Raw genomic sequence first — 18,252 nt, forward strand, 5'->3', positions numbered from 1 at the left:
TGGGTGCTCTGGTTTCCTCCCACACTCTAAAGACGTACAGGCAGCACCCGTAGTCTGGATTGAACCCGAGACTCTGAAAGGCTGCAACTCTACCGCCACTCCACTTTGTCTCCCTCACATCAGTTTGGATACGTGCTCAATGGTTGGCATGGATTCAGTTATCCCTAGGGCCTGTTTTCCATGCTATGTGACTCCAATACCCCGTGACTGGTTCTGATTTAGCAGGATTTTAAGTGTGGGCAATGTATATTAAACTCCCATAAAAGCTCAATAAATTTGTAGTCCCTCGTTTATCATTGTTAAGTTTGAACTTTTCTTATCTCATTAAGGATTAATGTGAAAACCTCTTTCGTGTTCCGGGGACAGATCTAATTTAACAAATTTTTAATAAGAGAGCTCGGCTTTCCGTTCCCTCTGACTTTTCAGCCTTTGTGTTGAGTTGGCATCCTATGGACAACTGCACCCATCGTACAGAGAATGCCCCCAATCGCCTGTCCTCGTGTTGCTCAATGCACACTGTTCAATCAACATCCCTGTCTTTTTGTGTTATTGTTTTAGTTTTAAACAAGAACATAAACCTTCCTTATCGCAGCTAACCTGAGACACCTACGTCCACCAGACTGAGATCTTGCACTATTATCAAGCTGGGGCTTTGCTGATTTACAGTCGCAGAACAATCACCTCCTCAACCATTGCTGGAGCCACTGGTGACTTCAAATCATGCGGTTAATTTATTGAGCACTGTTTACTTTTTTTGCACTTTGTGATTAAATAATCATATTTGGCATTTCTTATAGTGGGAACTTAGTCTGACTTTGGTGGTTGGTGAGATTTTAAGAGTTAATTATGAAGGATGAGGTTACAGTGTAGCGAAGAGTGGAATCATGCATTTTGCTAGTAGGAGTAAAGGCGTACACTATTTTCTAAATGAGAGAATCCAGAAATCGGAGGTGCAAAAGGACTTGGGAATGCTGGTGCAGGATTCCCAAAAGGTTCATCTGCAAGTCGAATCGGTAGTAAAGAAAGCAAACTCAATGCTCGCATTTATTTCAAGAGGGCTTGTGTACAAAAACAGGGATATGATGCTGAGGCTCTGTAAGGCGGCATTTGGAATATTGTGAGCAATTTTGGGCGCCATATCTGAGAAACTATGTGCTCCAGCACTTTATATCTTTTTCAGCCCATTGTATCTCTTGTCTGCCAATGTGATTGCTCCCAATATTTGCATTATTGAATGTAATATCGCAAGGAATGCTGAGCAGAGGGAATGGTATGGCAAGTTAGTTAGGCTCATAGAGCAAAAGTGAACTGCCATCAGACACCACTATTCCACTCGTTAGCTCTTATGCTCCTGTCCAAACTACATGAACGCAGAATATATTAGATGGACACAGTAAGTCAGGCAGCGTCTGATGAAAGGTCATCAGTTTGAAATGTCAGCTTTGGTTTTCTCTTCACCTGCAAAATATATACACCATTTTTATTTCAGACTCTCAGTGTCTGCATCTTTCTGCCGTTCTTATTGAGAATGACTGGATGCACCTCACTGCATTTCAACAACTCTCACTGTAACAAGGTAACAGAATTAATGGGGCGGCACTGTGGCGCAGTGGTAGAGTTGCTGCCTTACAGCACCAGAGACCCCGGTTCGATCCTCTTTGTGTGGCGTTTGCACGTTCTCCCCGTGACCGTGTGGGTTTTCTCCGGGTGCTCCAGTTTTCTCCCACATTCCAAAGACACGCAGGTTTGTAGGTGAATTGATTTCTATAAATTCTCCCAAGTGTGTAAGATAGAACTAGTGTACAGGTAATTGCTGGTCAGCCCGGTCTCGGTGGGCCGAAGGGCCCGTTTCCATGCTATACCACTAAACTAAACTCAACTAATACCCTGCAAAATTAACATGCTGAAGTGCACGCATGCATAGTCCGGTTGTGAAATAAGTGTAGCAACCTGGTGTATTGTGAAGGACTTGCTCCTATTATGTGCATTCTTTTCTGTATACACCCTTCTCTCCAGTTCACTCCTCTGAGCAGCTCAATGGGGCTCTAAATGGTGAATCTGAATGGTGGCCGATTAGGAAAAGGGGAGATACAACGAGACCTGGGTGTCATGGTACACCAGTCATTGAAAGTAGGCATGCAGGTGCAGCAGGCAGTGAAGAAAGCGAATGGCATGTTAGCATTCATAGCAAAAGGATTTAAGTATAGGAGGTTCTACTGCAGTTGTACAGGGTCTTGGTGAGACCACACCTGGAGTATTGCGTACAGTTTTGGTCTCCTAATCTGAGGAAGGACATTCTTGCCATAGAGGGAGTACAGAGAAGGTTCACCAGACTGATTCCTGGGATGTCAGGACTTTCACATGAAGAAAGACTGGATAAACTCGGCTTGTACTCGCTAGAATTTAGTAGGTTGAGGGGGGATCTTATAGAAACGTACAAAATTCTTAAGGTGTTGGACAGGCTAGATGTAGGAAGATTGTTCCCGATGTTGGGGAAGTCCAGAACAAGGGGTCACAGTTTAAGGATTAAGGGGAAATCTTTTAGGACTGAGATGGGAAAAACATTTTTTACACAGAGAGTGGCGAATCTGTGGAATTCTCTGCCACAGAAGGTAGTTGAGGCCAGTTTATTGGCTATATTTAAGAGGGAGTTAGATGTGGCCCTTGTGGCTAAAGGGATCAGGGGGTATGGAGAGAAAGCAGGCACAGGATACTGAGTTGGATGATCAGCCATGATCATATTGAATGGCGGTGCAGGCTCGAAGGGCCGAATGGCCTACTCCTGCACCTATTTCCTATGTTTCTAAACATACCTCCATCGTGTGCGAAAGTGAGAGCCAGAATGATATGACGAGGGATGGTTTAAAAACCTCAATAGATCACTAAATACAAACGCTGAAACCTGATCCAAAAGAAATATAAATATTAGGAAAGGGATAAAAGACAAGAGAAACAGGAAAATAGAAATTTGGAGACAAATGAATGAGCTTCTCCCAGTGATACATAACACAATGTTTTCACACAGATGTACGGGGAAACATGTACAAGACAGTCTGTTTATCATGTTTCTCAGCCAAAAGTGATTAAATGTAAGTGACTGTTATTTTTCTGTTTAATTACTAAGTCCCTTCTTTATCAAGCTGAGTGGATGTGGTAGTGACGTACTTCATACATGCTCACTGTATTTCACTCGTGTAAAAGTCACGGCATGCTGTGTGCAGCTGTTTGGTCCACCCAATCCTGTTTACATTATCTTTCTCTGTAGTTAAATATTTTTAATAATGCATCTCAACCCATCCTGCGTAACATGTACAGAGGGATCTTGGGATCCAAGTCCTGAAAGAGGCAACACAATTGAAAAGGGCACAATATAGGGCGGTCTCTGAAGCGCAGCGGAAGAGTTGCTGCCTTACAGCGCTTGCAGTGCCAGAGTCCCGGGTTCGATCCCGTCTACAGGTGCTGTCTGTGCGGAGATTGTACACTCTCCCCGTGACTGCGTGGATTTTCTCCGAGATCCTCCAACACTCTAAAGACGTACAGGTATGTAGGTTACTTGGCTTGGTGTAAGTGTAAATTGTCCCTAGCGTGTGTAGGATAGTGTTAATGTGTGGGGATCACTGGCCAGTGTGGACTTGGTGGGCCGAAGGGCCTGATTCCATGCTATATCTCTAAAAAAAAAGTAGCAAACAAAGCAGGGGGAGACCATTTAGGACTGAGATGAGGAAAAACGTTTCCACCCAGAGAGTTGTGAACTGTGCAAATCTCTGCCACAGTAGGCATTGGAGGCCAATTCACTGGATGTTTTCAAGAGAGTTAGATTTAGCTCTTCGGGCTAAAGGAATGAAGGGATATGGGGGAAAAAGCAGGAATGGGGTACTGATTTTAGATGATCATGTTGATGGCGGTGCTGGCTCGAAGGCTGAATGGCCTACTCCTGCACCTATTTTTCTATGTTTCTAAGAAGGATCTCGACCCAAAGTGTCACCCATTCCTTCTCTCCAGAGATGCTGCCTGTCCTGCTGAGTTACTCCAGCATTTAGTGTTTCTCTTCAACATTAACTCTCTTTTCCTCTTGAGCAGAGAGCAGTGAGTTGGGCAGAGACAGTGGAGCTGATGCCTGTGAGGCTCCACTGTGTTGTTGACAAATGATAAAGTGAGAGTTATAAATAAAGAATTCATTAGCTCGTGATGTTAGAACCTCGTATTGTCTGCAGAGGACCATGGAAAATCACATTATGGAAACAGGCTCTTTAGCCCACCCTTCCAAAATAAATGTTCTTCTCCATGATCACAGCTCCCACATACCTATCTTCTGCTCACTATCTATTGTTAATATTGCTCTCATTCCCACTGTAAAAGCACTCGTGGTCTCTGAACCAGGAGAGATTTGATCCAAAGAACTTGCGTGCTGCTGACCTGTACTTCAGTATTTCTTTGTTTCCTTAACTTTGCACTGTCCCAACTCAACATTTCTTTTAAATTGTGCCTTTGGACACCCTTAAACCTTTGGACTCCAGGGAAAAAAAGTTGTTGAATTATTTCTGCTTCTACCCTATTGTAACTCTGACAAAAACCTAATGACTGCCGCGCTGCCTGTTGTCTTATCAATACTATTCTATGTTTTGCTTGAGCATTTTATTGAATCGCAGAAGATTTGTGACACGAAAGAGCCAATTCAGCCGCCTGTGTCCACACTGGCTGAGCTAATTCCATCCTTCCAGTTCTAGGTCTGTAAGGCTGCATGTCCCGGCACTGCCAATATTTAAACATGGTGAGAGATTCTGTCTCTGTCACACTACCATGCGGTGGGTTCTAAAACGTGACAACCTTCAAAGTGGAAAACAGAATTTCTGCTTTCTGTCAAATGACCTTCCCTGATATTTGATCCCTCTGAAGGGTAAAAGGCGATATATTTGCTGATATCACCCGTCATTAACATATTGTTTTGTCAATTCCTGAATCCAGTCCACTGATGTATTCATTGAATAAAAAGTTGGGTGGCACAGTGGCGCCACTAGTAGAACTGCTGCCAACAGTGCCAGAGACCCAGGTTCCAACCCGACCTCGGATGCTGTCTGGGTGGAGTTTACACGTTCCCCCTGTGATCATGTGGGTTTCCTCTGAGTGCTCCAGTCACCTCCTACGTCCCAAAGACATGCACATTTGTAGGTTAATTAGCCACCTTGACTTACCTTGAGTGCATTGGTGAGTGGTAGAATTTGGAGGAGTTGATGGAAATGTGGGATAAATGTTGGAATAGTATAAATGAATAGTTGATGGCTGGCATGGACTCAGCAGGCCAAATGGCCTGGTTCCGTGCTGTATAACTCCGTGTCTCTCTGTAACTAATCCAGTGCGCACACACACACGTGAGGCTATCTCACAACAATCCAACGCCTTCCCTTTTATTCTACAATTATTTCTATCCACATTCTCTATAATTGAATATTCTATTAACTGTCTTTTTTGCAGCGTCTCGTCAAATCTATTTCTCCTCATTTCTTTTCCGTGTTATTTCTGAAGCAAATTTTTAATGTTTGATCAATTACGGCCAGCCAATTAGAAATTCACAATAGCGTGTTCTAATAAACTGATTTCTTTACGTGAGCGGAGGATACATTTTTAATGAAGTTTTCATCTGAAGGAAAACTTTGGGAGCTACACGGTGGCGCAGTTGGCGAAGCTGTGGATTCACAGCGCCAGAGGCCGGGGTTTAATCCTGCCAGTGTGGAGCTTGCACGATCTCAAAATATTCAACCAAATTATTGATGCACAAGGATCAGATGAAGTCGGGTTATTCACCATGGTGTCACCAACATTGTTTTACACGTTATGTGAAGAAAGGATTGAGTGCAGTGGTTTCAGACTGTGGGTTTTATGGCTGCTGCAGGTGCTGGTAGGAATCCAAATAGTTAAAGCCAACACGTTTCTTTGTGGTACAAGTCATGTTAGGCATCATGTTGGTAACCTGCTTTTGTGAGCACCTTCTCGAGTAATGTGTAGGTTAGAACTACAAATGCTGGTTTAAATCGAAGATGGACGCAAAATGCCGGAGTTACAGCAGGACAGGCAGCATCTCTGGAAAGAAGGAATGGGTGACGTCTTAAGAAGGGTCTACACCCGAAACGTCACTCCAGAGATGCTGCCTGTCCCTCTGAGTTACTCCAGTATTTTGTGTCTCCCTTCTTGAGTTAATATTGAGCAGGTGTTTGTGTGGCATGAGAGACAGGAAATGCCGATTCAATGCCTGTGCAGCAGTTTGCAAGCTTGGAGCTCCAATTAACACCATCCTTTATAAGCTCATACCACAGTACGAGAGTTCAGTGTGTGTTTGCTTTCCATAACGGAAAGGGGGAGTGCGACACGGAATGATTGATGTGATGAAATCATGGCTTCTTCACAAACGAATTACACCCAGACATGCATTCAAAATTCCATTGGAGTGGAACATTACTGAGGGAATGAGAACGGGACAAGCTGCTGGACATGGATACATAGATACATAGAAAATAGGTGCAGGAGTAGGCCATTCGGCCCTTCGAGCCTGCACCGCCATTCAATATGATCATGGCTGATCATCCAACTCAGTATCCCGTACCTGCCTTCTCTCCATACCCCCTGATCCCTTTAGCCACAAGGGCCACATCTAACTCCCTCTTAAATATAGCCAATGAACTGGCCTCAACTACCTTCTGTGGCAGAGAGTTCCAGAGATTCACCACTCTCTGTGTAGGAAAAAGTTTCTTCTCATCTCGGTCCTAAAGGATTTCCCCCTTATCCTTAAGCTGTGACCCCTTGTCCTGGACTTCCCCAACATCGGGAACAATCTTCCTGCATCTAGCCTGTCCAACCCCATAAGAATTTTGTACGTTTCTATAAGATCCCCTCTCAATCTCCTAAATTCTAGCGAGTACAAGCCGAGTCTATCCAGTCTTTCTTCATATGAAAGTCCTGACATCCCAGGACGAGGGAGGAGATGGAAGCAGACGAGATGTTTCAACCACAGCTGCAAGTTTGAAGCTAAATGGCAACTGGAAAGTTGCCATTCCCTTGATAGGGAACCTTTATATCACAAACTCTTTTCAGCTGAAACTGGTGCTATTTGCAGCATCCTACTGTTGCATTAGAGGGATCGGTGATCATCCCTGTTGCAAACCAGGCAAGTTATTTTTATTTTCTCCTACAGAGAGCATTGCGGCACGGTGGCGCAGCGGTAGAGTCGCTGCCTTACAACGCCAGAGTCCCGGGTTTGATCCTGACCACTGTGCTGTCTGTACGGAGTTTGCACGTTCTCCCTGTAACCACATAAGATTTTTCCGGGTGCTCCGGTTTCCTCCCACATTCCAATGATGTACAGGCTTGAAGGTTAGTTAGCTTCGGTAAAATTGTAAATGATCCCGAGTGTGTAGGATAGTACTATTGTACGGGGCGATCACTGGTTGGCGCTAATGAACTCGGTGGTCCGAAGGGCTTGTTTCCACGCTGTATCACAAGTCCAAAGCAGCATCGTTCCGAGGACCAGAGGCATCTCCCTTATGTAGTAGGGTCTACACTGGCTACCTTCTTGCTCTTTAGCCTGGAGAACCTGCAGCTTTAGTCTATCAGCAGAAAGACACAAGGAAAAGGTTGCGGGGGGAGGAGAAAGGTAAATGAAGTGCTTGCGAATACCATCTTCGGCTTGAGAGGCTGCACGGTAAAGGGGAAATAGACGTGACGAAGAGGATTAGATGTTATCGTCCCCTATCATTTTAGCCCTGATGCTGACCACAGCCTCAGGGACCAGTGGTGACGAGAGAGTAAGATTATTCCTGCTCTGCCCGTCTCCTGGCGCTGACTGCTGTTGTACCTGATTATTTGCCAGAGGGGAGGAGGAAGTGCATCTTTTGGGATGTTCTGGGAGCCATTGTTGACCAACATGTTTCAGCTGATGATGTATAGTGGGAGTTCAGTGGGTCACTGGTGGCTTATTGTCACATGTGCAAAGTGCAAATGCCGTAGGAGATTCTTTTCTTACAAACAGCCCAGTAGAGTATCAACATTAGCAGGTGTAGAGAAGTAGCCTAGTGAGCCCGCATGCAGGAGGCGCCATGTTTGACGTCATTTTCCAAGTCCAGTCCATGCTGGAGTAGTTAAGAACAGTGCCTGATTCAGGCAAGCCCTAGACAGCTGCTGGCCTCCGACCATCACCCTCTCTTGATCGACCTGCATCTGACGTCCTCTCCTCGGCCGGCCACCGTTGTTCCCTGAGGAACCATTCATTCACTGGTCTTGACACTGCCTGGAAGTTCATTGAACTTCATATGACACTCGTCTAAGCTCTTGGAAACAGGCCCTTCAACCCACCGAATCTGCGCCGAACAACGTTTACAACATACACTAACGCTATCCTACACATACTAGGAGCAATTTATAATTTTACCGAAGCCAATTAACCCACAAACCCATGGGTCTTTGGATTGTGGGAGGAAACGGGAGCACCTGGAAAAAACCTTTGCTGTCACTGGGAGAAGGTACAAACTTCTCCAGACAGTACCCGTAGTCAGGATCGAACCCGGGTCTCTGGCACTGTAAGGCAGCAACTCTACTGCTGCGCCACTGTACCACCCCCCTAACAGGAAATGGGAAACCTCATTGGGACCACCTTAGAAACCAAAGGAAAAAAATTAAACAAACAGTTGCATATTGATGAAATGGTGAGACCAATAATAAGGTCTCAGGATGGTGTGGAAGGGGTGATTTGTTGACTGATAAATAAGATGGTGTTAGCTCATCATTACGATTGTGGCCATTTGAGGATTTCTGTAGATTCTCACGTCATAATTGATTTTCGCTTATCTTTTTAAGATTTGGAAAGCCCCTTTAATTGGAGGGGCTGTCGAAATTTAAGATGGTTTTAGAGCTTTTCGACGTTTATACTGCAGACAGAGATATGGTCATACGGAAAGAGGGAAGAATGTTGCCTATCCATCTTCTCCTGAGATGTTGCCTGACCCGCTGAGCTACTCCAGCACTCTCTCCACCAGTTTTCTCTCATATGGAAAGTGCTAACTGTTTGGCATTGTTATGTAGCCTGTGTTGCATCCTGTAAGATATCTGACTTGATGTCCTTTGCAATTCTGTGAATCCCAGACCCGCAAGGAGACGGCTACATGGCGCACACTGAAACCCCGACACCCACACCGCTCGCCAGCTCAGTCCAGTACTGTGTCTGTAAGGTGGAGCTCTCCGTATCTGGCCAGAATCTCTTGGACAGAGATGTCACATCGAAATCAGACCCATTCTGTGTGGTGTTCTTGGAAATCAATGGAAAATGGTCGGAGGTAGGTCAATATTGGTTTCACTTAATGAATAACTCTGATTGGTTCAACTTGGGGTAATGCCACTTAATCAGCATTTAACGCACCTTCCACGTGTTTTCAGGGGGAAGGCATTGTAGAGAATGGAGCGGGGTGGGAGAGACTAAAGAGCCATAGAGCTGTACAGCACGGTAACAAGCCATCTTGTCCATGCACCAAATTGGCGTACTGGGCTTGTCCCACTTGCCCGTATTTGACCCATAGCGCTCTAAACCCTTCTTATCCATGTATCTGTCCAAATGAAGAACAAGGTGGGTAACAGATTGAATTGAAGAGCCACCAGAGGAGGAGAATGAGGGGGAGCGGGAGAGAGTGAGGAGTGACTATTGGAGGAGATTGAGGAATGGGGGCGGTGGTGAATGAATGGATGAATGAAAACTTTATTGTCACGTGTGACAAGTCACAGTGAAATTCTTTGCTTGCATACCCAAGGCATGCATATAGTCGGCACTTAGAGGGCACTTACAAAGTTGCAATGTACCCCCGCGATAGGTCCTCCTTTGTTTTCCCCCTCCCCCTCCGCCCTCCCTCACGGCAGTCCCCTCATGCCAGGTACTCCACTGGAGTGACCAGTGGAGGAAATTGGGAGGGGGGTGAGGAGTGACACAAGAGGAGAAGGTGCAAATGAAGAGTGGTCGGGGGAGGAAGAACACGTTCCTGGATCTTTAAGGGCTTTTTCCTCATGTAAGTGAATGATATCAGCTGGTTTGTAACATCCTCACTAATTCACAAGACCAGAGCTGCACTGTGTGAACAATATGAGCGTCCCCTCACCGCAAGTACAGCAGCGGGCCACAGAAGTCGATGCATACCCTCCGCAATGCTTCACAGAGAGCTGGAGTAAATGCTGGATTTTCACACATGCCACTTGCCACAACACAGAGGGGATAAGTATGAATCCACACCCTGACACAGTTCCCATTGCGTAGGAAGTAACTGCAGATAGACACAAACTAGACTAACACAGCGGGCCAGGCAGTATCCCTGGAAACAAGGAATGGGTGGCGTTTTGAGTCGAGACCCTTCTACGATCAAGGAACTGTAGATGTTGGTTTACACCGAAGATAGGCACAAAAAGTTGGATTAACTCAGCGGGTCAGACAGCGTCTCTGGGGAAAAGGAATAGGTGACGTTTCGGGTGGAAACTTGGATTTCCTCTTTCTTATGATGTTTTTTAACCATTCCTGTTATATTGGCTTTTCCCTGACAGATTGGAAGGACAGAGACAGCCGTGAACAATCTAAACCCAGTATTTGCAAAGAAGTTTGTGGTGGACTATCATTTTGAAGAAGTGCAGAAACTGAAATTTGCTTTATTTGACCAAGACAAATCCAGTAAACAGCTTTACGAGCATGACTTTCTTGGAGAATTTTCATGTACTCTCGGAGTGGTAGGTCTGATCATCAGTGTAATTTCAGCATGAATTGTCATCAACGATCCCTCAAAAACTTGCTTACTAAAAGTAAACTTTTGATTAATGGCGCAGATTGTTTCATGCAAGAAGATGACACGACCACTTGTCCTGACGAATGGGAAACCTGCTGGAAAAGGAACAATAATGGTATTGTAATGTTTAACACAATCCATCATGTTTTGTTTAGTTTCATTGTTTAGAGATGGAAACAGCATGGAAATAGACCCTTCGTCTCAATGAGTTCACACCGACCACTCATTCACACTAGTTCTATGTTATTCCACGTTCTCATCCACTCTTTACACACCAGGGGGAATTTACAGAGGCCAATTAACCTACAAACCCGCATGTCTTTGGGATGTAGTAGGAAACGAGAGGAAACTCTCGCAGTCACAGGGGATCATGCAAACTCTACACAGGCAGCACCTGAGGTCAGGATCGAACCTGGGTCTCTGGTGCTCTGAGGCAGCAGCAGCTCTACCAGCTGCACAGCCCTAAAGTAAATCAAAGTAAATTAAATGGCAGAGAGACTTGGTTCAGCAGACAAATCAAATCATTGGTTGTGTTGAGCAATCTCCCCAATTCCCCTTGTAAGCTGGTAATTTAGCAGGAGATGAAAGAATTCGGAAATATGGCTGGGGGTACTAGTGGAAGCAGCACTCGATATTTGATAGATGTTAACATTCAATGTCCAAGGTGTGCACACGTGTTTTACCGGGAGCAGTGAGAACGAATATCTGGACGGGGGATAAATAAGTTTATTTTTAAATTATACAAACAAATATTGTCCAAGTGTAAGTGGTTGATTTATCTTCAAGAAAAATTACGGAGTTTGAGTACTTGATTTGTGCATCTGGACTTTATTCTAGTTTATGCTGATATGAATTCTAACCGCACATCCAACTATCCAGCAGATGTGTTGGTTGGCAACTGGCTGAGAATATTTAAAATATGAACTGTTAATTCTACCTCTTGTGTTGTCACAGATATGTGCTCAAGAAATCTCAGATAACAGAGTAATCACTCTTAGTATGGCTGGAAGAAAACTGGACAAAAAGGTATAATTTTCAGAGTAAAACTTGCATTTCCATTGCATTTCTGATCATCCGTGCAAAATGTTCCGTTCCTGTGAAACCAAGCTCTCGTGAAACACTACGGTGATCTTCATGAAGGAGTTTTGAGTCCGTGGGCTTGTCTCATAGATTTTTGGCACACGTGCTGGTCCATAAGAAACCAGCATGTGGTCTAAAAAGATGTAACAGAATGCTAGAGTAATGCTCAATTATCGCTGCTGAGCATTGGCAGTGTCCAAGTCACTTCCTTGGTGAAGTAGGTTAACCTATGATGAGCATTTGTCGGCACTGGGCCTGTACTCGCTGGAGTTTAGAAGAATGAGGGGGGAACGCATTGAAACGTAGAATAGTGAAAGGCTTGGATAGAGTGGATGTGGAGAGGATGTTTCCACTTGTGGGCGAGTCTGGGACTAGAGGTCATAGCCTTAGAATTAAAGGACGTTCTTTTAGGAAGGAGATCAGGAGAAATATATTTAGTCAGAGGGCGATGAATCTGTGGAATTATTTGCCATAGACCGTCGTGGGGGCCAAGTCAGTGGATATTTTTAAGGCAGAGATAGATAGATTCTTGATTAGTACAGGTGTCAAAGGTTATGGGGAGAAGGCAGGAGAATGGAGTTAGGAGGGAGAGATAGATCAGCTATGATTGAATGGCGTAGTAGACTTGATGGGCCAAATGGCCTAATTCTACCCCTATCACTTATGTCCTGACATTACGAAGTGATTGTTTCAAGGCTTCAAAATCAGTGCCACCACTTTTGGTTTGGCTGATTTCTTATTGGACATTGGCTCTGGAGCAAACACATATTCTCTTAATTAAGTGTCTCAACCCGAAACGCCACATATTCCTTTTCTCCAGAGATGCTGCCTGACCCGCTGAGTTACTCCGGCTTTTTGCATTGATTCTCTTAATTATCCCATTTGTCAAGGCTGACCTAAGCAGTTGCAGGTAACTCTGATGGTGGGAAGTATCCATCCAGGGCTTGCAATTTCTGCCATAACAGATCATCTGCGAAGAATAGGAAAGATCAGTGCACAACTGCAGACATGCATGTAAATTGTGACCAGTGACTTCAATTGTATCCCTGCATGTTTTGTGCGCTAGTTGCATTGAAGGTAAAATACAGCTTTAGTGTGGTACCTTTGTACATAGTCAATGCCGACTAAATGGCAGGGAATATGATACATGTTCGTTGAGGATGGGTGATTTCTGCACCTGAATATTGTACAATCTGTAATATTCCTGAGAAGAGTACATCACTTGAAAAATAATATCAATAGATAATGGACAATAGGTGCAGGAGTAGGCCATTCGGCCCTTCGAGCCAGCACCGCCATTCAATGTGATCATGGCTGATCATCCACAATCAGTGCCTCGTTCCTGCCTTCGCCCCATATCCCCTGACTCCGCTATCTTTAAGAGCCCTATCTAGCTCTCTGTTGAAAGTATCCAGAGAACCGGCCTACACCGCCCTCTGAGGCAGAGAATTCCACAGACTCAAAACTCTGTGTGAAAAAGTGTTTCCTAATCTCCATTCTAAATGGCTTACCCCTTATTCTTAAACTGTGGCCCCTGGTTCTGGACTCCCCCAACATCGGGGACATGTTTCCTGCCTCTAGCGTGTCCAAACCCTTAATAATCTTATATGTTTCAATAAGATAACCTCTCATCCTTCTAAATTCCAGAGTATACAAGCCCAACCGCTCCATTCTCTCAACATATGACCGTCCTGCCATCCTGGGAATTAACCTTGTGAACCTATCAATTATATCATTAGGATAGTCATTTATTGCTGTAATCTCCTGGTTACCTGGAGCACTATAAACCCCATTTTACATTTCAATATATATTTACAATTGATTCTTAATATAGTTGCACCATAGTAATTTTATACATTTCACTGAGATAAAATAAAGTAACTGAAAACATTTTTAACATTAGTTCTTAATTCATTCTTCCTTCAATTGTGCCACTGTAAGGACCTTTTTTAGCGTAAACAGATTGAACTCTATAATTGCAGGCTGTTGGATGACAGTAATCATTGGGGTTCACAAGCTGGTGAGAGCGCTAAGGTAGTTTCTTTGTTGAAGAAACGTTAAAGGCAACTGCAAATCACATCAGCTGCACTCAGGGGTAAAAGAGGCACATTTTCTGGATAATTTAAGCAGGAACTTGTCCCCTTTAAAAATAATAACATTGGAATTGATAAAGTGATCTACAGGTATCTGAGAAAAGGTCCAGTTGTCTTTGTATCTAGCCCCTGACATGTCCATTCCCTGTCGACAGGGCAGCCTTCCCACTCGTTCCTTGTTGAACTCTTTCATTTTCTTTGTTGCTGGATGTGCATCATTCCATTGACATCATTCCATTGATAGATAATGTGCACGATGACATCATTCCATTGATAGATAATGTGCATGATGATATCATTCCATTGATAGATAATGTGCATGGTGACATCATCTCATTGATAATGTGCACAAGAGTCAAGAATATTTAATTGCCAGATGCACTGGAACGGAAGAGTGAAATTCTTACTCATAGGCACATCACACGGTCGTCATTCTATTGCTAGATGTGCACATTAACTTCTCTCTTCATTAACTTTACTCTATCGTCAACTGTTACTATTAACCCCTTCCTTGTGAGCTGTGCTCATGGACTTTATTCAATTTTAACTGTGCCTGTGGATATCTCGCCATTGTCCGTTGCATCTATAGATATCTCTCCATAGATTTTGACATTAGACTTCAGAGATATATATATCTATAACTATAGTTACCCAACCAGATGCAACTAAATTTAAAGTAGCTCTTTCTTCCCAATAACCCTTTCTGGTTTAAGCCCTCCCTTCACCACCTCCAGTTTAAATTCCATTTGGAATATTTTGGAGGACCAAGAAACCAAGAACGAAGAGATACAGCGAGGAAACAGTTGCTTCGGCCCACCGTGCCCGTGCCGCTCACCCCATACACTAGCGCTATCCTATACAATAGGGACAATTTACAATTTTTTAACCAAAGTTAATTAACTAACCTGTATGTCTTTGGAGTTTGGAGAATGTATAAACTGCATACAGAATGTACAAACTCCTCCATCCCGGGTCTCTGACACTGTAAGACAGCAACTCTACCACTGCGCCACTTTGCCGCCCATTGTCAGATGCCTCTCCATTGTCAGTTGTGTCCATCATTAAAAGTGCCCATTGAAATCTGTTGTTAAAGGTGTCCACTGACATCTCTTGGAAATTAGGGGTGCCCTTTCAAGTCCCTCCATTGCTGGATGTGCCTATTGATTCCGTTCCATTCTGTGTCCATTGACTTCCCTCCTTGTCTGCACAGTCTCTTTCATCTACATCTCAGATAGGGGTTTGCAGGGTTCGTTAAGGAATGTTGCCACACACTCACTCCTAAAGACAATACTTTTTGATGTGGATTTTCCCACAGCCAGTTTAAAGACCAGTGCCAGAGCAGTGAAGGGAATAGTGGGAATAATGTTCATCTGGGGCAGCAAACTCTAGGTTGCTCATGGACGTCGGAGTCATTAGGTAGCAATGCCCAGTTATTCACTTTAAGATACAAAATGTTACCAAAGTTCATTGGTAGAATGAACAAGTTTGCATTTGGACTTTGTTTTTTCACTTGATTTTTTTCTCTTTTTAGGATCTCTTTGGGAAATCTGACCCTTATTTAGAATTCTATAAGGAAGAAGAAGATGCAAAGTGGATGCTTGTACATCGAACAGAGGTACCTTTCTTTGATATCTCATTGGATAGAATTATCTTCTCCCTTGCAATATTGAATGTGATTTTAAATTCAAGATATTGTGGAAAGTCCGATATGTTTCTCGGTCTGACAAAATCTTTGAAACCATTGAAGTGCTTCTTGGCTCTTGCGAAAGGACAAAGTGTTCCCATGGATAATACATCGAGGAGTTTTTACTCTGAGACTAATTCTCCCTCTGCATCTAACGCAAACAATGCTTCTGTTTGTTATCAAATCACTCTGACTCATTCAATGTTATAAATGAGGTGAGCAGGTGAGGGGAATGGATAGTTTAAGAAAGATCTGCAGATGCTGGAACAATCGAAGGTAGATGCTGGAGAAACTCAGCGGGTGAGGGGAATGGATAGTTTAAGAAAGAACTGCAGATGCTGGAACAATCGAAGGTAAATGCTGGAGAAACTCAGCGGGTGAGGCAGCATTCGGGTCGAGATCCTTCTTCTGAAGAAGGATCTCGACCCGAAACGTCGCCTATTCCTTCTCTCCATAGATGCTGCCTCACCCGCTGAGTTTCTCCTGCATTTTTTGTCTACCAGGGGAATGGATAGGGTGGGGTTGGGATGGGGGGGAGAAGGAGGCATGCGCAGGGTGTAGGGAGGTGGGGAATGGGGAAGATGCTGGGGCAATGGGAAAATGGGTACTGTAGAGTTGTGATGGTATTGTTAAAATCGGGGAACCAACAGATGCAAGGAGGATCCTCTGTTAAAGTCCTTTGGTTTACCATCAAGTGGGTGGGATTACTGTAGCATTTTCTCTTCATTATTTAAATCTAAATAATTGTGATAGTTGCAATCTTGTGTACCATCAAGTTATAAAGGAGAAGAAATTCGCAATGGTTGATTTTCGGTTGCCTGCCTTGCTCCCTGGTATTTGGAGCTCATCACCCTGTGCTTATAATGGCATCAGTCCTCTGCTCACCATTGTTGGTGCCACAGCCACTGTGTAGCCATCAGGAGATTAGAATCATGCCGGAACTGGGCAAGATGATGTTAAATACATCCTGCTTAAACCTGATCTCATCTGTACTTTAGTGCCAAGGCTTGAATTTAATCCATTGTATCAGTTATCACTTTGAGTTATCCAATTAGGCTTCCTGATGAACATAATTATCCTTTCATGCACTGAATGAATGGATCTGCTCTTCACACTGCTTGATTTTAAAATTTACTATTGTGGATTGGAGGGCAATCAATTAAATTGTCACGATTTTCACAGAGACATACTGCAGTCCTTCTAGAAATTACCAGCAAAGTATTACTGCTTGCTTTTCTATGGCTCATAGACATAACTAATGTCTGCCTGGATCTACCAGAAGGTTTGATTGCAGGAGCTTATTTTTCTTTCTTTTTTTTAAAGTACATCTTTGCTTTAAATGTTTGGATAAATTGGTTTTAAACTGAATAAGGGGGGTGGGGTGTCGAATGGGCTAGTGGAGGATGGAGTTAAAGGGAAAGGGTTTCTTAAATGTGTGAGCGTAGAGACAGAGGGGTGTAAAATGAGGGTAGAAGCAATAGGTAGCAAGGTGAAAAGTAAAAGTGGCAGCCCGGAAAATCCAGGGCAAAAATCAAAAAGGGCCACTTTTCAACAAAATTGTATAAGGGGTAAGAGTGTTGTAAAAACAAGCCTGAAGGCTTTGTGTCTCAATGCAAGGAGCATTCGTAATAAGGTGGATGAGTTGAATGTGCAGATAGCTATTAATGACTATGATATAGTTGGGATCACGGAGACATGGCTCCAGGGTGACCAAGGCTGGGAGCTGAACATCCAGGGATATTCAATATTCAGGAGGGATAGAGAGAAAGGAAAAGGAGGTGGGGTAGCGTTGCTGATTAGAGAGGAGATTAATGCAATGGAAAGGAAGGACATTAGTTTGCAGGATGTGGAATCGGTATGGGTAGAGCTGCGAAACACTAAGGGGCAGAAAACGCTGGTGGGTGTTGTGTACAGGCCACCTAACAGTAGTAGTGAAGTTGGAGATGGTATCAAACAGGAAATTAGAAATGCGTGCGACAAAGGCAAAACCGTTATAATGGGTGACTTCAATCTACATATAGATTGGGTGAATCAAATTGGCAGGGGTGCTGAGGAAGAGGATTTTTTGGAATGTATGCGGGATAGTTATCTAAATCAACATGTAGAGGAACCAACGAGAGAGCAGGCTATTTTAGACTGGGTATTGAGTAATGAGGAAGGGTTAGTTAGCAGTCTTGTTGTACGTGCCCCCTTGGGCAAGAGTGACCATAATATGGTTGAGTTCTTCATTAGGATGGAGAGTGACATTGTTAATTCAGAAACAATGGTTCTGAACTTAAAGAAAGGTAACTTTGAGGGTATGAGACGTGAATTGGCCAAGATTGACTGGCAATTAATTCTAAAAGGGTTGACGGTGGATATGCAATGGAAGACATTTAAAGACTACAAAAATTGTTCATCCCAGTTTGGCAAAAGAATAAATCAGGGAAGGTAGTGCATCCGTGGATAACAAGGGAAATCAGGGATAGTATCAAAGCGAAGGATGATGCGTACAAATTAGCCAGAAAAAGCAGCATACCGGAGGACTGGGAGAAATTCAGAGACCAGCAGAGGAGGACAAAGGGCTTAATTAGGAAAGGAAAAATAGATTATG

At 43.8% G+C, this 18,252-nt stretch overlaps 1 protein-coding gene across 4 annotated transcripts in view; it reads left to right on the forward strand.

The window, feature by feature from the left end:
- Nucleotides 1-18,252, forward strand: part of cpne2 (copine 2) — a 170,105-nt gene that overhangs the window by 18,955 nt on the left and 132,898 nt on the right. For all 4 annotated transcript variants that reach the window (XM_033036188.1, XM_033036191.1, XM_033036190.1 and 1 more), the window contains exons 2-6: nucleotides 9,130-9,320; nucleotides 10,567-10,746; nucleotides 10,843-10,917; nucleotides 11,757-11,828; nucleotides 15,507-15,590. In XM_033036188.1, coding sequence (XP_032892079.1) covers nucleotides 9,150-9,320; nucleotides 10,567-10,746; nucleotides 10,843-10,917; nucleotides 11,757-11,828; nucleotides 15,507-15,590 — 582 coding nt within the window. In that variant the 5' untranslated portion in view covers nucleotides 9,130-9,149. The remainder of the gene's footprint in view (nucleotides 1-9,129; nucleotides 9,321-10,566; nucleotides 10,747-10,842; nucleotides 10,918-11,756; nucleotides 11,829-15,506; nucleotides 15,591-18,252) is intronic.

This window comes from Amblyraja radiata, chromosome 17 (genome assembly GCF_010909765.2).
Source record: "Amblyraja radiata isolate CabotCenter1 chromosome 17, sAmbRad1.1.pri, whole genome shotgun sequence".
In the NCBI taxonomy this organism is placed as follows: domain Eukaryota; kingdom Metazoa; phylum Chordata; class Chondrichthyes; order Rajiformes; family Rajidae; genus Amblyraja; species Amblyraja radiata.